This window comes from Gopherus evgoodei, chromosome 1 (assembly GCF_007399415.2).
Source record: "Gopherus evgoodei ecotype Sinaloan lineage chromosome 1, rGopEvg1_v1.p, whole genome shotgun sequence".
Classification (NCBI taxonomy): domain Eukaryota; kingdom Metazoa; phylum Chordata; order Testudines; family Testudinidae; genus Gopherus; species Gopherus evgoodei.
Window position 1 is genome coordinate 261951748 of NC_044322.1, and position 23907 is coordinate 261975654.

Genomic DNA, 23907 nt, shown 5'->3' on the forward strand with positions numbered 1-23907 from the left:
GGGGGAGGAGAGGAGGAAAGAACTGAAGAGAGACGAATGATGGTCTTCTCGTTAAAGCTCTGGCCTGGAACACCGGAGATCTGGCTTTAGCTCTAACACTGTCACTGACTTCCTGCATTATCTTTGGGGCAAGTCACTTACCTACTTTGTGCCTCAGCTCCCTATCTGTAAAGTGGAGATAATACACATTGTCTGTTTGTGTCTTTAAAATTCAAGCCCTTCAGGGCAGAGACTGTCTTTTTTTGTTTGTACAGTGGCCAGCACAATGGGGCCTTAGGGTGTATTATAAATATACACTATAATTTTTTCACATCTTAGCTCACAGAGAGACGACATTACTTCCTTTCTCTCATCACTCCACCTGCCTTGTCTATTTAGCTGTAAGTTCTTCAGGGCAGGGACTCGCTCTTACTATGCATATGCTCTGAACCTAGGACAATGGGCGACAATCCTGGTTAGGACCTTTAGGCACCTCTATAATATAAACAAATACTAAGTCATTTAACATTTTATTTTATATTATGTTCAAACCAAATGCCTTACTGAAGTCAGAAGAAAACAGATTGCTTTTCTACTACATTTAAAACATTAGTAAAAGTTTGCCTGAATGTTATTAAAAAAAAAGTAGCACATGTTAAACTTCCATTGTATGTTTAAGATTTAAGAATTGCCTTATGTTGCAGTGCTTGTTTTCTCTCGTGATAATGATCATATTGAATTTTACAGCTAAAGTAAGAACAAAAATGGTTCCTGAAGAAAATGTACCTGTAAACTTAAGGGCAGTTCATGTATCCTTGTAGCCAATGTGCGAATCTCTCTGTCAGACAAAATACCTGACTGATCTGTATCAACTTCATCAAAAACCTGGGAAATATTCAGTGGCTGAACTGCACTCATGAGGTAATAGAAATATGAAAAAGCAAACTGCATATCTTCCGAGTGTCTCACTTTGTGAAATGAGGTCTTATCAAATTCCTCAGGAAACCTGTCCAGATACAATATAAAATCAATTCATTACTTTGCCACCTTAAAGTGAAACATTCCTTACTGAAGAAAAGTATCTCATCTGAAGTTCAAAAAGTTCTCCAAAGACTACTTAACACTGTTGTCCTAGTGAGGGAAAAATTCTCTCTTCCCCCTGTCAAAGTACAAGTTTAACAAAGACAGTTATCAACCCATAGGCAGTCAATCATCAAACCATAGTTATAAATTCAAGAGAGCAGACACAGAAGATAGAATTACAACAGCTCTGGAGTTTCATCTTATTTCAAACAAAGGCATACTCACATATCTTGTAGTTCTTGCATAACAATGCGGTCAATCATGTGAGGCATATGAGCAGGGACTTTCCGAGATGTAAATCCAAATTTGCTGTTTAGAAGTTTATTTACATATCGGAGGGAATCAGCAAATGTATCTTTCAACTGCCTGCCAATTCGTTTACCATCAGTAAAGTAGGACATCTGCTTAATTAATGCCTCTTCTTCCTAACAAAATGATAGGCATACACCAGGGTTACATTATTAGAAATACCAAAACACACGCATGTTGGTAATTCCAATGAAGTACTAAGCTCTTTTCATACACTTCTACCCCAATATAACACGACCCAATATAACTGAATTCGGATATAATGCCGTAAAGCAGCGCTCCGAGGGGGGGGGGGCATTGTGCGCTCTGGCAGATCAAAGCAAGTTCGATATAACACGGTTTCACTCATAATGCGGTAAGATTTTTTGGCTCCTGAGGACAGCGTTATATCAGGGTAGAAGTGTATTTGTAAAACTGTAAGCTGTGTCAAATGTTCTTGCTCAAACATTGGAGTTCTCTTTTTTACAGTGACAGTTTAGGCCTGAAATGTGACCTTCCTTAAAACTCTCATGCGCCGACAGGAAATGGCACATGGAACCTCATCTAATTTGTTAAATTTTAATAGAAAAGCCACTATTTGTTGTAGCACATATATGTAATCTTGCATTCCCTTAGATGGCTATGCATCTACAATTAACAAAATCAGGTCTTTGGAGTATGAAGGTTCCTCCTACATAGAATCCAATCAAAGATTAAGTTTAAAGAGTTAAAATACCTTACATTTTAAATGGAGCACCTCTACTACTTGAAAGCAATTAGGAGCAACCTCTGCCAGATGACTGTGTATTCCACCTTCTTTCATTCCAGAGATTCCCAGAACAAATTTTTTGGGCTAGGCATCTGGGAGAGGATTGCCTCCTGGTATTCTCTTGATCTGTTCCCATAAGTTTTTGTTGGCATAATGAAATACACACTTAACTTACCTTTTAGACCCAAAAATAGAGATGGATTTTTTTAAAAGATTGGGTTCATATGAAAAATAAAATTTTGTATGTATACACAAATTTACATGAGAACTAATTTAAACCTTCCCTTGCAGTGCTGTAAACCTGAACAGTTGCATTGTGCCAGTGCATGAAAACTAGACCGCAAAACTGACTAAAAAACAACTACAGGAGAAAAAGTGAACTTGGACAGTTCTTTTATCACCCATGGAGAAGCATAGAAAGTAAATGAACAGTGAAAATGATTAAAAGTAAAAAAGATTTTTAAAAAATCTCTCTGGTTTTAATAATTTCAGAGTTTGCCACATATGCAATGTTTCACTATGATTTTCACCTTCACTGTGTTCCATTAAATCATGCATAAAGCAAAGATGACAAATTTTCTGAAGTGATATACTCTGTGTTATGCAGTTAGGATACTCACATCAAGAAGATCTTGGAAATACTTATTTTTTTCCCATGGCAAAAAGCCTTGATCACTTCCAGCATAATATTGCAGTTTCCTCCCTGGCAACACTTTGTTGCCTGCTGTATCTATGTTGGCATGCCGATTGTTTATTTCAATTTCCACCTTTTTCTCTTCTTCAGTCCCCACATTTCCAATATCTTTTGACTTATGGGTTTCTTTCGGTATGAGTGCATTCAGTATTTTCTCTCGAGTTCCATTTTTATTTCCCATGTTCTGGATTACAGGCATGGATTCAGAAATTGATTTTAGAGGAAACTGACTGTTCACCTTCATTGCCACAACAGTACTCTTTATAGCTACTGACTTTGAAGGAACTGCTTCATGTTTTTTTGTTGCAGCTTCTATTTTGCCAACAATTAAATCTTTATAAGGCTTGTGCCAACTGGTAAGGTTCTTTTGTTCTTTTACATCATCATAGATATCTTTCCTTTCCATACCTGGCATCTTCTTAGTTTTTGTCATTGTAGGTAACATTTGGAAAGAGCTCAGAAGAGCAGCCTTTGATAGATTATAACCTTTATGAGTGATATCACCATTTTCTAGCTTTAAATCCAGGTTCCACAGAGCCAGCTGAACATCTTCAGGGAGGAAAGACACATTTACTGGTGGCATTACCACATCTTCAAGAAAACTCTCCTTTGTGTTATTTGCACGTTTCCTGACTCTTGGAAAACGTTCTTCTTCAGGAATATCCTCAAATATCATTTCAGCTTCTGATACTGAAGGTGTAATGTTAATGAAAGTATCCGATTTCTGAGTGGAAGTTGTGTTCAATTTCGGTTCCTCTCTGGTATCAACCTCAACAGCTATCTGCATTTTAAATTCTTCATCATTTTTATCTTGAAATGTAAGATTAAAATAGATCACAGTTGCATTCATTCCACTGTGCATTACCAGGTGGATAGTTTTCCACTTGTTGGCAACAGAAGCATGACGTATAATTGGATTATCGCTATAGGCACCCTCAATTCCCTTCTTGGCTATTTCAGCAAAGCTGAAATAGGGCAGGTATTCACCTTTTGGAATAATGTAATGGGTTTGATTCTGCTGGAGAGTCACCTTGTACAACTCGTCAAAGTGATCTGGAAAAACAAAGAATTAATAATTTATCATTCTGTTACTTTTCTTCAATCCCCTGTTTTAAGCAATAATCAGAATATCAGCAGAGTGAGCTCAAAAATAACTACAGTTATTAACTACAGTTATTAACTAATAACTACAGTAACTGCCAATTTTTCGCATTCATTTATCCTAATAATGGATCATCATCTTATAACATATTAAGATTTATAAACTTGTGATTCATTCCAGTGGCAACTCTAAAGCTGTGATGATCAGACTTTCAGTTTCCACCTTCAGCATTTCTGTGGCCCATTACCACTTTCCCTCTTATTTTAAACTACAGATCATAACGGATATCCCCAAATTTTGCTTTCACCACATTCTAATGGAGTTTCATGTTTGTTTAGATGGACTATACTACTTCATCATATCTTGACCAGAGAACTCAAAAATCAACATGGCCAAAATGAATTTCTTCCTTCCTCCCAATCATCTCCATCACTGCTGACAAGTTTGTCATCCTCCTAGTACGCTATGTTGGTCTCTTACTGTATTCCTCTCACTTTCTCCATGCCCCAAATTCAAGCTCTCATCAATCTCTGATGCTTTTGTCCTTTCTGCTCTATTCCAACAACAAAAACCTTTTCGGCCTCTCTGCATCTCAGCTCAGCCCCTCCCACCTACATAAAAAGCTGCTAACATCTTCCATTTAACTACTATGACCATGTCACTCCCCTCTTTGAACTGGTCCATTAATTTCCTCTGGTCATCAATATCAAATTCTAATTTCTTACAGGAAGGTTTAAGACTCTGCATAGCTTCACACTACCAACATCTCTGTGCTTTCATTTCTTTGTACTGCCTGCCCTCCTCCCAAGCCCTTTTTGTATTTTGCTCCCTTTCTCATCTTCACATTCTTTTCCATGCCATCCCTTATACTTGTGTGTCCCTGACATTTTCTCTTCCTTCAAATGATTCCTTAAAATATACTGTGAAGCCTTTCAATACTAGTTCAGAGGTAAGTGTCTATAAGTGCCTCACTGAGATTAGGCCTACATATTTGGATACCTGGTGCTTGCGTCTCTGCGTTGAATTTTTCTAATTTAAAAAAGACGGTTACTCACCTTTGTAACTGTTGTTCTTCGAGATGTGTTGCTCACATCCATTCCAGTTAGGTGTGCGCGCCGCGCGTGCACGTTCGTCGGAAACTTTTTACCCTAGCAACTCCAGTGGGCCGGCAGGTCGCCCCCTGGAGTGGCGCCGCCATGGCGCCCAATATATATCCCTGCCGGCCCGCCCGCTCCTCAGTTCCTTCTTGCCGGCTACTCCGACAGTGGGGAAGGAGGGCGGGTGTGGAATGGATGTGAGCAACACATCTCGAAGAACAACAGTTACAAAGGTGAGTAACCGTCTTTTCTTCTTCGAGTGATTGCTCACATCCATTCCAGTTAGGTGACTCCCAAGCCATACCTAGGCGGTGGGGTCGGAGTGAGAAGTCGCGGCATGGAGCACTGCAGTTCCGAAGGCCGCATCCTCTCTCGACTGCTGTACCAGGGCGTAGTGGGAAGCGAAGGTGTGGACCGATGACCAGGTCGCTGCCCGACAGATTTCCTGGATGGGCACACGGGCAAGGAAAGCCAGCGACGACGCCTGCGCCCTGGTAGAATGCGCAGTCACACGGCCCGTAGGGACATGGGCCAAGTCATAACAGGTCCTGATACAGGACATAACCCACGAGGATAACCTCTGGGAGGAGATAGGAAGCCCTTTCATACGGTCCGCTACCGCCACGAAAAGCTGGGGGGATTTGCGGAAGGGTTTGGTCCTCTCTATGTAGAACGCGAGAGCTCTACGGACATCCAGCGAGTGGAGCTGCTGCTCCCTGCCTGAGGAGTGAGGTTTTGGGAAAAAAACCGGGAGGAAAATCTCTTGGTTGACGTGGAAGGCTGAGACCACCTTGGGTAGAAAGGCAGGGTGTGGTCTAAGCTGTACCTTGTCTTTGTGGAAGATCGTATATGGGGGGTCTACCACAAGGGCTCGGAGTTCCGACACCCGTCTAGCTGAGGTGATAGCTACTAGAAAGGCAGCCTTCCAAGAGAGGTAAAGCAGGGAGCAAGTAGCTAACGGCTCAAAGGGGGGCCCCATGAGCCGGGACAACACCAGGTTAAGATCCCAGGTTGGAGCAGGGGGACGGACGTTAGGGAATAACCGTTCCAGCCCTTTAAGAAATCTCGACACCGTCGGGTGAGAAAAAACGGAGCGACCGTCCGCACCCGGGTGAAAGGTGGAGATAGCTGCCAGATGTACTCGCAACGACGATAAGGCCAGACCTTGCCCTTTGAGGGACCAAACATAGTCTAAGATTTCGGATACCGAAACTTCCATAGGGCGGAGATTTCTCTCTACGCACCAACCGGAGAAGCGTTTCCATTTTGCCGAATATGTGGCTCTTGTGGACGGCTTCCTGCTGCCCAAGAGCACCTCTCTCACAGGCGTGGAGCAGCGCAGCTCGGAACCAGTTAGCCACACAGGAGCCAAGCCGCTAGGTGCAGCGACTGCAGGTCTGGGTGACAGAGAGACCCGTGGTCCTGGGTAATCAGGTCCGGATGAAGGGGCAGGGGAACTGGGTCGGCTACGGCCAAGTCTAGCAGCATGGTGTACCAGTGCTGTCTGGGCCATGCCGGGGCCACCATGATCACACGAGCCCTGTCTCTGCGCACCTTCAGGAGGACCTTGTGAACCAGAGGGAACGGAGGAAACGCATAGTACAGGTGGGTCGACCACTGGATGAGGAAGGCATCCGCTATCGACCCCGGCTCCCTGCCCTGAAAGGAGCAGAACGCTTGGCACTTCCTGTTCCCCTTGGACGCAAAGAGGTCCACCCGGGGATAACCCCACCTCCGGAAAATGGAGAGAGCGACGTCCGGGCGAAGGGACCACTTGTGTGACAGGAAGGATCTGCTCAATCGATCCGCCAGCGTGTTCCGTACTCCGGGAAGGAAGGAAGCCCTGAGGTGAATGGAGTGGGCTACGCAAAAGTCCCAGAGTCGTATCGCCTCGAGGCACAGGGAGGAGGACCTGGTGCCGCCCTGCTTGTTGATATAATACATGGTCGTCGTGTTGTCCGTGAACACGGCTACACAACGACCCTGAAGCTGATGACAAAACGTTTGGCAAGCAAGGCGGACCGCTCTCAACTCCCTCATGTTGATGTGTAGCCCCACCTCCTCCTGGGACCATAGGCCCTGCGTCCGCAGGGTCCCTAGGTGGGCCCCCCAGCCTAGATCTGAGGCATCCGTTGTCAGGGATACCGAGGGCTGAGACGGGTGAAAGGGAAGACCCGCACACAATACGGACTGGTCCAACCACCAGCCGAGGGAATCTAAGACCTTCTGGGGGACTGTGATTAACATGTCTAACGGTTGCCTTGGCCTGTAATGACTGATAAGCCACAGCTGGAGAGGCCTCATGCGGAGCCGAGCGTAGTCGGTCACAAAAGTGCACGCCGCCATGTGGCCTAACAGGGTTAGACATGTCCTCACTGACGTCAACGGGGCTGACCGCAAGCGTTGAACGATCGCCGCCATGGTCTGGAACCGCTGCCGAGGCAGCGAGGCCCTGCCCACAGTGGCGTCCAGGACGGCCCCGATAAATTCCACCTTCTGAGTGGGCCTCAGGGTGGACTTGTCTGTGTTTATCAAGAGGCCCAGACTCGCAAACATGCCGGTGATCACGCGGACATGGCTGTACACCTGCTGTTCCGACGTGCCCCGAATCAACCAATCGTCCAGGTAAGGGAACACGTGGACACGGTTGCGCCGAAGATGCGCCACGACAACTGCCATGCATTTTGTAAACACCCTCGGGGCCGTGGACAGGCCAAACGGGAGGACCGCAAATTGATAATGACGAGCCCCCACAACGAAGCGGAGGAAGCGTCTGTGGCGTGGCCAAATGGCAACGTGGAAATACGCGTCCTGCATGTCGAGGGCGGCGTACCAGTCTCCCGGATCCAGGGATGGAATAATGGTCCCCAGGGATACCATGCGGAACTTCAACTTCACGAGGTATTTGTTGAGCTCTCGCAGGTCGAGGATAGGCCTGAGGGCCCCCCTTGGCCTTGGGGATCAGAAAATAGCGGGAATAAAACCCCTTGCCTTTCTCGTTTTCGGGAACCGCCTCTATAGCTCCTTTGCTGAGGAGCGTCTGCACCTCCTGCCGAAGGAATTGCTCGTGAGAGGGGTCCCTGAAGAGGGACGAGGAAGGAGGGCGGGAAGGAGGAAACGAAACAAACTGCAGGCGGTACCCCGTCTGCACCACGCTTAAGACCCAGTGGTCCGATGTTATTTGGGACCACGCCGGGAGGAAAAACGAAAGGCGGTTGGAAAACGGGGGGGAAGGATCCATAGGGGAAACTGTTACTGCGCCCTCGAGCGCACCTTCAAAATGAAGGCTTAGGACCAGGCGGGGGTTTTGAGGAGCCTTGGTTCTGCCCCCCTTGGTTCCCCGACTGCCTGCGCCTCCCGTTCCTGCCGCGGCGCCTGTAAGGGTCCTGCCGCTGGCGGAACTGGGAAAACGGCCGACGGTGCTGCTGTTGTTGCGGCCTAAAGGGTCTACGCTGTGTCACGGGGGTGTGCATCCCGAGGGACCGCGCAATGACCCGGTTGTCCTTTAAGCTCTTAAGTCTGGGGTCTGTCTTATCGGAAAACAGGCCCTGGCCTTCGAAGGGAAGGTCCTGTATCGTGTGCTGGAGCTCTGGCGGAAGGCCGGAAACCTGCAGCCAGGAGATGCGACGCATCGTAACTCCTGACGCGAGGGTACGGGCAGCCGAGTCCGCAGCGTCCAAGGAGGCTTGTAAGGCCGTGCGCGCGACCCTCTTGCCTTCGTCCAGGATGGCCGTAAACTCTTGGCGAGCATCCTGTGGCAGCAGCTCCTTAAATTTGTCCACTGCCACCCAGGAGTTAAAGGCGTACCTGCTCAGCAGGGCCTGCTGGTTAGAGACCCTGAGCTGCAGCGCCCCAGCCGAATACACCTTACGGCCAAGGAGGTCCATCCGCCTGGCTTCTCTGGATTTGGGGGCTGGAGCCTCCTGGCCGTGACGCTCCCTATCGTTCACCGATTGCACTACCAGTGAACCGGGAGTCGGGTGAACATGTAAATATTCGTACCCCTTAGAAGGGGCCATGTACTTCCTCTCGACTCCTTTCGCTGTCGGAGGGATGGAGGCCGGGGATTGCCAGATAGTATTGGCATTGGCCTGAATGGTCCGTATGAACGGCAGGGCGACCCTGGTGGGAGCATCGGAAGAGAGGATGGTGACAATTGGGTCCTCTATCTCCGAGACCTCCTCTGCCTGCAGACTCAGGTTTTGAGCCAATCGCCTGAGGAGGTCCTGGTGCGCCCTGAGATCCAGCGGGGGGGGACTGCTGGAGGAGGTACCCGCCACCGCCTCATCCGGGGAGGAGGATGATGAGACCCCAGGCACAATAGTGTCCAACTGAGGGTCTTCCTCAGCCCTCGCCTCTGTCTCCGGAGCCGCAGCGGAGTCCTGCTGTTTGGACCCTTCGTCCCCTTCCGGGGAGGGAGGGGGGCGAGACAAAGAGGCTTCAGGGGCCCTACGCTCCGCAGTCGCCGGCCTAGCAGGGAGCTGCTGGGGGCCCTGGGCCTGATGGTACGCCCAGGGTGTCCAGAATCCCCACTGTTGCGGGCCTTGGTCCTGCAGCGGCGGATCAGCAAACAGCGCCGCCTGCCGGTCGGTGCCCAGCGCATAGCCGCTGTCCGTCTGGGAGGAGACGGACGGCTGCCTCGAGGGCCACGGCGGGGCCGACCCTGGCTGGTACGGGTCTGCGCGGGCCGGCACGGAGGATCGTCTCGGTGCCGGGGACCGGTGCTGGGAGTCATATCGGTGCCGGGATCGGGACCGGGACCGGGATCTGTCACGGTGCCGGGCGCCGCTTCGGGACCGGGATCTGTCACGGTGCCGGGCGCCGCTTCGGTGCCGGGCGCCGCTTCGGTGCCGGGACCTGCTACCAGCTCGGTGCCGGGAGATCGACCGGGACCGGGACCTGCCACCAGCTCGGTGCCGGGAGATCGACCGGGACCGGGACCTGCCACCAGCTCGGTGCCGGGAGGTCGAGCGAGACCGGGACCGGGACCGGGACCTGCCACCAGCTCGGTGCCGGGAGGTCGACCGGTGCGGCGAGTAGCGTCGGGACCTGCTCCTGGAGTCGCGGTGCCGGTGTCGACTGGAGCCTGACCGCGACCGTCTCGATGCCGACCGGTGCCGCGAGTGCGACCGGTACCGCTGAGGGGAGCGGTGCCGGGACTGCGAGCGGCGTCGGGATCTGGAGCGCCCAAGACGTCGGGGCCTGGATGGCGAACGACTGTCTGTGGGCGGTGCCGACATCATGGGCTTGCCTCTGGACGCGACCCGCACCGGAGGTACCGGGGGTGGCAGTCGAGTAGGCTCCGTCAGGGCAATAAGGTCCCGAGCCGAGGCGAAGGTCTCCGGTGTGGATGGGACCACTATCTCAACCCCAGATCTCATGGGGGAGCTCGGCGGCACCGGACTCAACGGACCCGCCGGGCCCGGAGTCAACGGTGCTGACGGTGCCGGCGGCGCCGCGGCCGATGTCGAGGCCGGGCGCTCAAGCCGGGTCTGTCTGGCCGGAGTATTAGACTTCGACGGCCTAGGCTCTGATTCCGGTGCCGGAGAAGGTCGGTGCCGGGGAGTCTTCTCGGTGCCGGAGCGATCCGGTGCCGGTGCCGAAACCACGGTCTGCGAAGTGGACGGGTCAAGTGCCGCCTCCATTAGGAGAGTTCGGAGCCTCTGATCCCTCTCCTTTTTTGTCCTCGGCTTAAAAGCCTTACAGATGCGGCACTTGTCAGATCTGTGCGATTCCCCGAGGCACTTCAGGCACGCTTCGTGGGGATCGCTGGTAGGCATGGGCTTCTTGCAGGCCGCACACTGCTTGAAGCCTGGCGAAACAGGCATGAGCCTGGCGCCCGGTGCCGGGAAGGGCTAAGCCCCCGGCAAGGAACTACTTAACAGCTATTTACTAAACTATCTACTTAACAATACTAATTAACAACTATATAGAACTAGAGATAAGCGATAAACAAGCGATAGAAACTAGGAGAGCTAGGGACGTGGAGGACAGCTATGCCGCGCTCCACAGTTCCAACGACCGACACGGCGGTAAGAAGGAACTGAGGAGCGGGCGGGCCGGCAGGGATATATATTGGGCGCCATGGCGGCGCCACTCCAGGGGGCGACCTGCCGGCCCACTGGAGTTGCTAGGGTAAAAAGTTTCCGACGAACGTGCACGCGCGGCGCGCACACCTAACTGGAATGGATGTGAGCAATCACTCGAAGAAGAACGTAAGCTTCTTGAGGCAAGGGCCTTGATACTCTGTGTTCTGTACAGCACCAAACTCCCTGTCCATACTTAATAAATAACTGCTCAAGAAAAAATAAAAACAGCCCAAAACACTCTTTCGAGTTTGAATTGGTTCATGAAACAACCACCCATACGCATTTTCCCAAGCTGTTAATACACTCACAACTCTTTTCCCCCAACTCTGCAACGTGTCTTAACATGGGACTCTACAAGCAATAACTACAAAAGAGTAACATACAGTTCTGAAGAATTCTCACATGAAGACCATCAATTATGTACTTTACATACCTTGCCCACAGTCACCAGCATCAAATCCACAAGACAGAACATTGCATGCCTGGTCACAGAATTTATCTGCCAGCCAGGAATTGGCACAGCCCTGGTTGCAATAAGAGACTCCACTAATTCCAGCACCAAATTGCCAGGGTGGGCCATTCCCTGCTCCTCCACCTCCACCACCACCAGCAACATAACGACTACCTCCGCTGTTCCCTAAAGAAGGTAGGGATGTGGGGGGAAAACATCCATTAAAACTCTTACTTCTGACATAGATTACTCTCTGCTACTATTTTACACCTCAATTGTTAAAATTAGTTTGAAAAAAAGTAGACTCTTACATACTAACAACAAATCTTAACATTAGCTGATTGCAGTAAAAAAAGCAAACAAGATGTTAGGAATCATTAAAAAGGGGATACAGAATAAGACTGAGAATATATTATTGCCCTTATATAAATCGATAAGCACACATCTCGAATACTGCATACAGATGTGGTCTCCTCATTTCAAAAAAGATATACTGGCACTAGAAAAGGTTCAGAGAAGGGCAACTAAAATGATTCGGGGTTTGGAACGGGTCCTATATGAGGAAAGAGTAAAGAGGCTAGGACTTCTCAGTTTGAAAAATAGGAGACTGAGGGGGGATATGATAGAGGTATATAAAATCATGAGTGGTGTGGAGAAAGTGAATAAGGAAAAGTTATTTACTTGTTCCCATAATATAAGAACTAGGGGCCATCAAATGAAATTAATGGGAAGCAGGTTTAAAATAAATAAAAGGAAGTTCTTCTTCACACAGTGCACAGCCAACTTGTGGAACTCCTTGCCTGAGGAGGTTGTGAAGGCCAGGACTATAAACAGGGTTTAAAAGAGAACTGGATAAACTCATGGAGGTTAAGTCCATTAATGGTTATTAGCCAGGACAGGTAAGGAATGGTGTCCCTAGCTCTGCTCGTCAGAGGGTGGAGATGGATGACAGGATAGAGATCACTTGATCATTACCTGTTACGTTCACTCCCTCTGGGGCACTTGGCATTTGCCACTGTTGGTAGACAGGATACTGGGCTAGATGGACCTTTGGGCTTACCTGTACGGCCATTCTTATGTTCGTATGCTAATTCTTCCCCTAAAAGCTACCATGAAATCTACCCTACATTAACCCTATCTTGAACAGGAAACCCCTGGTCTTAAGAAGTAAGATGATCAATATATATTTGTCCAAATTTTAAATAAAGACAAATTTATGGTAGGTAACTGATTTTTGCTACTCCCCTGCTGGTTGCTTGAGCTCAGTTGTCACTGTACGTCCAACAGGAGCAAAATTATTTAGTAAATATTCTTAAAGTACAATTCTGTGCTGCAAAGTGGCTTGCTATGGTGGTGCTCCATGTTTTTTTGTATCATGAATTTCCAGATACAGTTTCCTAAATTCACAAGTAAGCACTTTTTTTCTTCTCATAAGTACCACTACTGCACTAATAGCCTGGGAACTGAGAGTAAAGCTGGACTCTTTCTTTCTCATACATCACTAGTAACATCGTTTGTAGACTATGAAATATGGGGAATAGAACTCTTTCGCTTGACATTGAGGTAGTACTCACTCTATTGCCCTGAGATGGAAGAGAGTCTGCGTCCTGGCAAAGAATCTCCTCATGAGAGTGGTCTCTGGAAGGGGATTGGCTGTTTGTGGTGGGGACAGCACGTGAGAGAGAAATTTGATGGAGTAACCATGGTCAGTGATTTCTAGAACCAACCTGTCTGTCAAGATAGAGCCCCATTGTGGGCGAAAAGTGAAAGACTCCCCCAAAGATTTGTGGGGTGCAGGGGAAATAGAAGTGGTTGGCATCAATAAAAGTGGGCAATTATTGACCGAGGCATCTAAAGTCGCTCCTTTAGCAGGTGAGTGAGAATGGGTGGAGGTCGTGGCAGTAGAGGGTGCTGAAAATCGAGGTCTCTTGAACTCTGTTGATTGTGCAGAGGCTCAGCTGGGCGCTGGTGACAAAATGTTTGCAGAGGGGATGGTCTTTGCCTATACACCTGTCTGTAGTTTTTTTCTTTTTGTCACCAGTGTGTAAATTCTCAGGGAGTGGAGGGTCAATCTAGAGTCTTTTAGTGAGTGTAGAAACTCATCAGTTTTATTGCTGAGTTTGACGCAAACAGTAAATCCTCTCCGGAGAACCCCAAAGAGTGAAGCCAAGACTCTCACCTCATAACACCACCAGTGGCTAGCCCTTTAGATGCTGTGTCCGCTACATCCACTGCAGCTACCGCCAAAGAGTCAGGCCCAACATTCTGAGATGGAGCTGAAGAATGTCAGTCTTTATGTTTAGGAGTTGGAGCCAACAATGGGACTGACAAATCCTTTTTCTTCTGTGCTACACCCTCATGCCTGGGGGGTCTTAAGTGGTCCTGAGCCTTAGAATCTGTGTGCAAAGGTTCACCCAACCCAGACAGAGTCAAGGAGAGGGTCTCCTCCCTTGGGAAGAGATGTGCATGGGGATCTGTCCTTGTATCCATGAGTGCCCTTTACTCTCATGCAAAGCTCTGGCTGATGATTCCTTGTGATTGGCAGCTCCAGGCTCCACACCCAAGCTCACACTCACAGGGCTGCTTGTCAGAGCCAATGTTCGGGGAGGGCGGGGACGGGGGGGCGGCTAGCCTGGATCAGCGTGAGGTCCTATGGCCTTCTCCATAAGATCATGAGCTTCAGAAGTTCACAGGGGAAACAAGCAGCAAATGCTGCACTTTGCAGAGAGATGAATCTCACCCAAACAGCAGAGGCAGTGTTGGTGGTCATTGCTCACAGAGAAGGAGTGAGAGCAAGAGACACAATTTTTAAACACTGGTACTCTGGGCATAGTTCCAGATTGAGGGAAGGGATTCCCCTAAAGGGGAAAAATTAAGCTATTCTAACTATACTATATAATACTCTTAACTCTACGAAAGATACTGTAAATAGTTTTTATATATTTACAGGCTTATAATAAAGAAGATGGAGAAAACTATGCACACAGAGGATTCCGACTCAGGCCATGTAGTGGTAAAAAGGATCAAGAAAGGCATGGGCCTGCACTGCCTTTTACAACCTCATTCTGGAACACAATGAAGGCTATTGTGCATGTGTGAGTCAACAGACAATGCTTATTAAGAATCTCCAGACTCAGGAGCTTGGCACTCATGCATACCCACATGGGGAATATACATAGGGACCAGAACTCAAAGAAGAACTCTGAACATTCACAGGAAATAGTCAGTAGAATGAAAAGATGCCATTTTATAGAATAATTTTTTAGACTAAAATTACACTTTAAAACACAAACACTGACAGGACTTTTGAGAAACTCTGCAACAACAGCATCTAGAATTATTTTAAAATACAGAGGGGAAAACATTCATCTGCATTCTAATCCTGTGTATACATTTATGTCCCAAAGCTTAAAAACAAGATTTCCCTTTTAAGAAAATGCATCCAAAGCTCTTGTGCTTAATAATACTCACTTATATAGCAGAGAAGACCAATTCCCTCCATTGCAAGACGTACAAGTGAAATTCTATACCCTATGTTTTATGCAGGAAGTCAGACTAGATGATCATAGTGGTCATTTCTAGCCTTATATAAAATCTATGAAAAACATAAAATCACCCTCATAAAACTAAATATCTGACAGGAAGAGAAGTGGAAGGGGAAATAATGTTCTTCAGTGTGTTCACATCTGGAGAAAGTTAGGGTGTTTAAATGTGGGGAAATGGATGTCAAGACGGAGCATGTTCTAGTTAGACCCCCAGGTCCACCACATCAAAGACATGACCATCTGCTAGCTTGACTCTGGACAGTAAGTATCCAAAATATGGATGTGGGCTGAACACAAATATTCATCAGGACCAGCCTTGAGGAGCTGGTCTAGAATCTAGCCAGAGCGTGCTCTGTAACAGGTTTTTAAAACATCAGGAGAAATTTGAGAGAGAAGTGCGTGTGGATAATTTCCTTAGCAAAGGGAATGAATGACAGAGCATGTAAAATTTAAAAAATTACTAATCTCACAAAGTAAACTTTGTATTAAATACTCTGGCAAACCATTCATACCTAAAGCCCAATTTTAATTTAAAACCCATCTATATAATACTGAATCCGTGATATTAGAGAGAATACACAGCTGTCAAATGTTACATACACAGTATGTAAAATGCCATTATTAATCCTCGATCTTCCCTTAGTGTGATTCTGGTCAGAAGAATGATTCTGAAATTGATATCTAGTTACTGCTATACTTCTTTTCCCTATATATCTTCTGAGTGATGTGTGCTTTGTTCATGAGTAAAACCAACATTTTACTACCATCAGAGCTGCAGAGCTAATAGACATTAAGGCTCAAAACCCCTTCATCTCATCTAGTTAGATCCAATACACAGAGCAAGACTTCCCTGTGTACTGTTCAATATCGTAATTTGCAGCATCAGTTATTTCCCACATAATGAAATTTATCTTTATATCTGTAAGAAAGACCAATTTATTTATTTATTTTTCTATTAAAAAGGAATTGTTCATATATACAGGATAATCCACCAGTTACAGAATTTTTGTAAGAAAGTAGGTCAATTAATTAGTTTCTAAATTCTCTTACCAGTGCAATCCCCTCCATCCCAATCACATGCTGAATTATTACAGGCCTTATCGCAGTAACCATCTTTAATCCATGAGCCAGGACATCCTTCAGCACAGTTTGGCACAGGCCAAGTCAAGTAAACCTAGTAGGAACAATATTACAATCTCAGTTTTTCGGTCAAGTAAGCAGATTTAACAGTTACCTATGCATAGCGCTTTACATGTTCAAAGACTCTCAGCCCTGGATTCATTCCCACAGACAATATTTATATAAACGTTAAACAATGTTTAGAAGATAAAAAAGAAGTCTAAAATAACTGACTTCAGTTCATTTGTCAGCTGACCCAAAAGTTTCCTGGTGCTGCCTATTAGTCATGTATGTGACAAACATACTTATCATTAAGCATCTGATAATTTAGAAGTTAAATGTTTCCAAGAATTTCTGACATGACACACTGTAGAACAAAACATGTTTAGTTTACAAAGCATTAAAAATGAAGCACTTCTTTTTCAGACCTTCTTACTCCCAAACCCACCCTACGTCTAAACCCAGTTGTAACAACTACTGATCAGATTTCATGAAAGAAAACTTCATTTGACTCCACGTCATGAGACAAGACAAAACAGTAATAAAATGATGAATTGTATCACAGCTCTCATTAGAGGACTCAGCTGAATGTGTTACTATTTACCTACATTAAAGTCTACTGAAGCAGTTGGAATTTTCTGCTAGTCAACAGCAACAGTTTTTAATCACTCCAAACTCCTGTAATTCCCACTATGCCTTGATGCCATCTTACTAACCACAAAAAATGCCATGATTTATGATTTAGTGGTGGTGTAAGGCCCATCCATACAAGACTTTGAAAAAGCACTCCTACTGGTGCAGCACTACCATTGGTACAATGGTGGGAGCACTAGCAAAGGCAGGATTTAAATAGCCATCAGTGTTTTTTAACCACAATCTCATAAAGATCTGTTCTGACCAGGATTAGATAATACAGTGGAAAAAAAATCTCATGTGCCCTCTTTACAGTAACACTTCTACTATTGCTATCAGCTGCAATGATAGTGTAAGGGCTTGACCACACGGACACTTCGTGCACAACAAGCCATGGTGTGAATATACAGCTCACTAGCCTACCACACATACCCTGCAACAGCACTAAAAGTTCAATAGTGCACTCTGACTTATTGCTGTTTCAAGCAGCAGGTCAAAGTGCACTACGGAACTTTTAGTGCATGATAGCAGGATCCACATAGCCAATCAGTGAGCAGCAAGCTAGTGAGCTGTACAGTCACCCCCTAGTTTGCCACGCACTGCGCCTCTGTGAGGTAAAGATATGATGACCAATAGCTGAGGAGGTGCACTCGGAGATCCAAAAGAGGACAAAGGTGCCGCTAGCACTGTATGCGTGACACCTATATTATACAAGCACTCAAACGTATGGAAAACACTTTTCAAATCCCTGCTACCAAATGTCTAATTATTAAGAATATTTTTAGTCCTCTTTTCCTTTCATATTAGAATTTCTTCAATTTATATCACATTAATTAAGAAACTTTTTCTGCACTATTTCTGGTTAAGCCTGTTTCATGGTGACTTACCTTCTGACCCTTAGAGTGACTGTAAAAATCATCAGGCCAAACATCCTTCCCAAACATAACATCATCATTTAGGTAAATGAACTTCTGGGAAAGGCCAGCAATACGATGAATGTGACTTTCAATGGCTGGGGAACTAAAGGTAGGCAAGTGACTCAAATTCTGAAATATGTCCTGTCCCCCAAAAACATAAAATAAAAAATAAAATAAATCACTTAGTTTACACCTGTGTAAAAAAAAAAACACCTATCAGGTACATCAGACAATGCTTTTTATCTATTCAATGTAAAAATGAATTTAGACAAGAAAAGTAAAGAGATGGGAGAAAGACACAAGGACAACGGAAATGAATAGGGAGACACTAGAGAAGAAGTAAGTTTTACCATCGTCTCTCCATATAGCTAACAACATACAAATTTCAAGCTTAAAACTGTCTTTTTTTGCTCTATTATAACTCTATCATAAGTGGCAGACCAGCATTATTTGTACCTGATCCAAAGCCAACTGAAGCCAATGGTAAGACTCCCATATTGCTCAGAGTTTCAGCATGCCAAGATACCAAATACTCCAGAATTATTTAACCAAAAGCCAGTGATTTTTCTGTTGCTGTTTGTTTAGTAGATTTGAAGGAACTATTTTAATCCAGTTTTAAAATACACAACTAATATAGCTTTTTAGCTATTTATTATTTCCAGTAACAATAATTCCACTCTATCCTGTCTTAATACAAGTTTATTGGCTTTCCACTGGCCCTAAGAAATTCTTTATTGATTAAGATTCAAACAGCATTTACCTTCCCTTAATTTTTTATAAAGAGACTTCATAAGGGTATTAGAAACAGACACAATTTAGCTGAAGCCTCTGGCTCTTTGAAAACAAAGAATAAGTTGAAGGTTTGATGTACCTTCAGTTGTCTTGTGAAGCAAGAAAGTGAAATATAAAATGTAACATGTTTTAATAAAACAGAAATTAACATGGTTCCTTCTACCTTTGCAATAAAATGCAAGGTTTACTTAGGAAAAAAAAGTGCATCTTAAAATCACTATGGAATCCTTTAGAGAATTTTACCTGATGTGTTACTATAGTTATCCGAGGGTTATCCAGATTAAGCCAGGATGGAATCTGCCCATTAGTGATGATGAAAATGTGTCGAGCCCAAGGGGCATGCCTCTCTATTGATCGGAGGGAATATCTCAGCTCTTCATTATCTTCAAAACGGCTGGCTGAAATATCTTCATCCTGTTTAGACTATGAAAAGAATTTGACCTATATTTAGACTTAATTAGAGAGTTAAGACCCCATTCCTACAAAGGTTTATGCACATGTTTAAATGAGGCACTGCACATAGTCTCAGTGAAGTCAATGGGATAACTTACAGTGAGAAGGTTAAGCACATGCGTGCGTCAGTGTGATACAGGACGAGGGCCTTGGCTTGTAAACGGTAAGTATAATGAAAAAATACCATTATTGCTTTACAAACTGTCCGGTTTCACTAAAATACATTGACATCAGCGGTCTTTATGCTGTTGAATACTAGGTATCGCCAGTATGTCTATGGATAATAATAGGGGCAGACATTTATTTGAGTAATCTGGCTCCACTTTCTTCAAGGTCCCAGAGAGATACTACCCTATCTTTCTGGCTTATGATTAGATATATTATTTTTCTGATCTCATACTCCCTCATGTGGTGGATTGACTAATAGCCATATTGTATTTCAATTATTTTATGCTTCACAACATTAATGCATAAAAGGCATTTTTAATAGTTGTGTCTTTTGGTGCTATTGTATTATATACTATTTATAAATATTTGTCATCCTAATTATTTGCTTGAATTGCCATTGCAACACACGTTATAAAAACCTACTTTTTAAAAATCCTGATTTCTTCTATGTTAAAAACTCCAAACAAAAATAGTTTATTGTACAGAAGTTGCACACAGGTCTCATCAACCATCAGATAAACTCAAATATTTCAGTATTTTCTTGTTAAAAAGACTACACTCAGACTGAAGCCTCATTTTTAAATTTGTTAGGTAGGTCACAGTGTGAAGTCACTATTGCAACGTATTTAATCTCCCTCAAAAAACAAACTAAAATCCTTTGTTAGAAGACAGTTAACACTCCCTAAGGGAAATCCCCATCTATGTCACCCTTATAAGGAATGTCCAGTTAAGGGATCCCTCTTTAACGTATCTTAATTTGAATGACTACCACTTTCAATGCAGACTCTAAAACCCATAAATAAGTTCTATACATCTCCAATAACACTATATATACACACTTCATTCTCCTTAATCACACTATAGCTCAAAATCTTAACTCCCATCTCAGCAACACCAATATACACGCCTCTGAGACATCCACACATCAGCAACTGAAATAATGCATTATTCTTCCATGAGGAAGTGAAGTCTGAGTTAAGGTTCTGCATTATAGTGAGAAAATATGAATAATTCCCGTAAACCAAGCAAAAGTCAGCAAGTTCACAGAAGTATTCAATTTTAATTATATGATTAAGTTGTTGACTAGTTACAGCATATAACAAGACTTTATAATAAAATATATGCATTTGCTTTGTGTGTGTGTGCGCATTTACATAGATATGTAGAGTTTTACTATAACATAAAAAGGCCTTGGAAGAAAGAAATTGACACGGTTTTTTGGGTTTTTTTAACCTTACTTTGAAAATAGATGTTTCCCCACTACATTTAATATAATTTTGATAAAAATGGGCTTTGTCATTTGTTCCACAGCAGAAGACAGTTCTCTTTTACTGAAATCTTCTAGTTAAATAAAAAGGCCCCAAAATTTTTTTTGAAAGCTTTTAGATGAGACACCATTGATATTTTGGCACTACTAACAGCATGTGTATTATTATAAAAAAAATGCCACAGGGAGCAAACAAAATGTGTTATTTTAACTATGTCTTTTTCCCATCATGAAAAATAAAGTGCTTATCTGAAAGTCAATATCTACTGAGACACGACACTTTTGTCAAATTAAAATAATCTGACTAGTTTGTAGACAATTTTATCCAAGTGTGTATAGAAGGTCAAATATTTTTGACTCAGTGGTCCTAAAAGACAATCTGATTAAGCTCCTCTCCCTCCAAACTCTTCGTTCCAGATTTCAAGATTGGAGAGTTATTTTTTATATGGCAGGAATGGCAGATTCCTAACAATCCTATAATTTTGGAAGAAATTCTTGTTCCTTAACTGTATTTATTTAATCATACTCCTTGAAACTTCCGACACTATTGTCTTTACATTGGTTGGTGAAATTTACCTACCTGACTGATGGCACTGAGATCCCACAGTAAATAAGCAGGATTAAGTGTCAATTCTTTTCCATCTATAGTCATGTTCTTCTTAGCTTGCTTGCTCAGTTCCTGGAAACCCTTGGGGTTATTCAGTTGCAATAGGGCAACACTGGCTTCGGAATAAAGCTGTAACTATACAAGCAGAGAAACAATCTTTCATTTCTGGCACGCATCCACGCAAGAGAGATCTTTTCCTTGCAAGCTCATTCATTTTTTTGTTGTTGTATTTCTCTCATGATAGTACTAAGAAAAGACAATGATGAAAACTTATAAAATATCAGCTATATTGTAAAGCAACCTAACAACGAAGGGCACCAACATGGTAAATGAAAACTGACATGCTCAAATACAAGGCATGTTTCAGGAAGAACAGAAACCTAATGCTGGGAAACTGAAATTCTTTTTTTAAAATAGAACAATACTCGTAAAACTTCATTGTCTGCCTGATATTACTGTTTCCAACTAAGTTTCTCTTATTACACTGCAATCCAGCAACCACAAATCTGTGCTTGTGTTAGAAATGCTTCATTATTACATTAAATAATGCATTTTAGTCTCCCCACAATGAAATTCATATTTTCCTGAAACCTCAGTTAAGTTTATCATTAAAGGAACTATACCTTTTTCTAAAGTAACACCTTTCTGGGGACAGAAAGGCAATTCAGCTATGCCTGTAACATGAGATTTTTAGAATGGCTGAAGGATCAACTTATGATCTAGAAATCTGATACATAAAAGGCTGCAGAACTAATCCATTGGTGGGTCTCTCAGTCCTCAAACATGATTGCCAATCTGCTGCTAAGGTCATTCGTTACTGGGGAACTGTTTGATCTGTTAGCTGTTTTTATCTCTTGCCACTAGTTATTCTGGTTATCAGATTTCATAATGTGCTGGATGAGAAGGGGCTTACACTAGATGCTATATCTGACAGCAAATGTGGCTTGCAAAGGGCAGAAGACTGGTATGTTTTGCTAAAAGTAAAACCACACAAGTTAAATGTTATAAGGATTTATTTGTACATTGTAGTGTGCAAGATTCAAACACATTTAAAATGCACAATTATGTTCCAGTTCTCTAGAAGCGCAGTGTATATATTTAAAAGCTGGACTGAAAATTTAACAGTGGCAAATATATCAGTTCCTCAGTGCTGTGCAAAAAAAAAAAGTTAGTGCTAATAAAAACAGTTGCAGATTAATACATACATTTTTAGTTGGCTGAGATTTGTAAAAGTAATTTAGTACTTTACAGTAATACTATATCAAGTTAAAAATCTGATGGCATGGTTCAATTGTTTTTTATGTATCTATTAACTCCCTTAGACTAATTTTTATTTTCTATTAAATCTGACCTTTTCTGCCTCTTTTAAGACAACACTTGTCACAGTGTTAGCACCCCATCCCTTAGCAAATCAAATAAGCTCAACTGTCATGCCTGTGATATTTTAAAGCTGTTGATGGTTTGACTCATATGCTATTTGATCGCTTTCAATCTGACAAACTTCAGACATTCCAGGGAATCATTTGAACATACCAATGAAAGGGTGGCTTCTATAGCTGTATGGCTGAGGAATAGTTACGGTCTGCACAGCAAGCAATCTCCAAAAACACCGATATGGAAATGCTACAGATTGCAAAGCTGCCATTAGTAGGCATGTGCTTTATTTAGGAATACAACGTCACACAGTCCTGGAGAATCAGATATCTGGCATATGACATGAACGGCAGAGATTCCCATTCCACCCACTCCAAAATGGTTTTTAAAAATATTTAATTTCTGTTTGACTTGACATTACCACCTCTACAAAATAGGGTTGGGTATTAGGAACAGCTTCCTGACTGGATTTGCTACCAATATTTTCTCTTTTTTCATCACTATTATTTTGTGTGCTCTAGCTGCTCCACATATGACAATCCAAATGAGGGTGACAAACAGTGGAGAGAAACGGGGTGGAAAGGGATGAGGAATACAGCTATATGATAAGGCAGCAGCTCAGTTTGGGCATATGCCCATCTAGGGTAGCTTAAGATTTTTCTCTTAGAGATTCTGAAAAGCTTTTGAATAAAAAACAAAACACTGCTGAAAAACAATAGTGTGTATTTATATACCTACATAGTCTATATGGCAAAACAACCTCTTGAAAACAAGGTAGCAGAGATGGGTTTTCTAACAAAGCAAAACAACACCCAGAGTTTTAAAATCTGACCACAAATCCTTCCCACTCTCTATCACTCAATTCAGTCTCTTTACTCTCCTGTCCATTTGATTAGTTCCTACGTCACCACAGTCTGTTCTGGGCTAGACAACACCAAGCCCAATATATTTCCTTTGCAAGTCACTTTTAAGAAACCCTGTTATGGAATAAAAGCTGCAGACTGAATTATAAAGAGCAGGAGCACCATCTTGTGGTTAAATATGGCAGTTTCAATTCTAAGTGGAAATACAGTACAAACAGTGGACTAAATATTAAAGCACACCTACCTGAACATGTTCAGTGCAGCAAAACTAATATGATCAGTAAGCACATTAACGGCTAATAGCAGACCAATAAACTTCAAGCTCATTACATTACCAGCATTGTAAATATATACATTTCATAGATAATTATCTATGTGCTTTCACCCTGCAAATTCACATCTTATATTAACACTCTTTATAACTTCACAGCATTTTATGAACATGAATCCTCACAATGTGGCTGTGAGATATGTAAATAATCATTATCCTCATTTGACAGACGGGGAAGCCAACAAGGAATTTAAGCAAACTGCCTGACGCCACACAGTGCATCGATAGAGCCAGGACAGAACTCATTAAGCTCCTGGCTCCTAATCATGATCAGTCTTGTAGCCCA

General features: G+C 43.8%; 1 protein-coding gene across 1 annotated transcript in view; it reads right to left on the reverse strand.

Annotated features, from left to right (window-relative positions):
* GNPTAB (N-acetylglucosamine-1-phosphate transferase subunits alpha and beta) overlaps window positions 1-23907 on the reverse strand; it is a 67939-nt gene that overhangs the window by 13691 nt on the left and 30341 nt on the right. The window contains exons 8-15 of the mRNA XM_030544347.1: window positions 21027-21188; window positions 18802-18981; window positions 17737-17907; window positions 16148-16271; window positions 11535-11738; window positions 2740-3866; window positions 1288-1487; window positions 766-985 (exon numbers count right to left, since the gene is read on the reverse strand). Of these exons, the coding sequence (XP_030400207.1) occupies window positions 766-985; window positions 1288-1487; window positions 2740-3866; window positions 11535-11738; window positions 16148-16271; window positions 17737-17907; window positions 18802-18981; window positions 21027-21188 (2388 nt within the window). The remainder of the gene's footprint in view (window positions 1-765; window positions 986-1287; window positions 1488-2739; window positions 3867-11534; window positions 11739-16147; window positions 16272-17736; window positions 17908-18801; window positions 18982-21026; window positions 21189-23907) is intronic.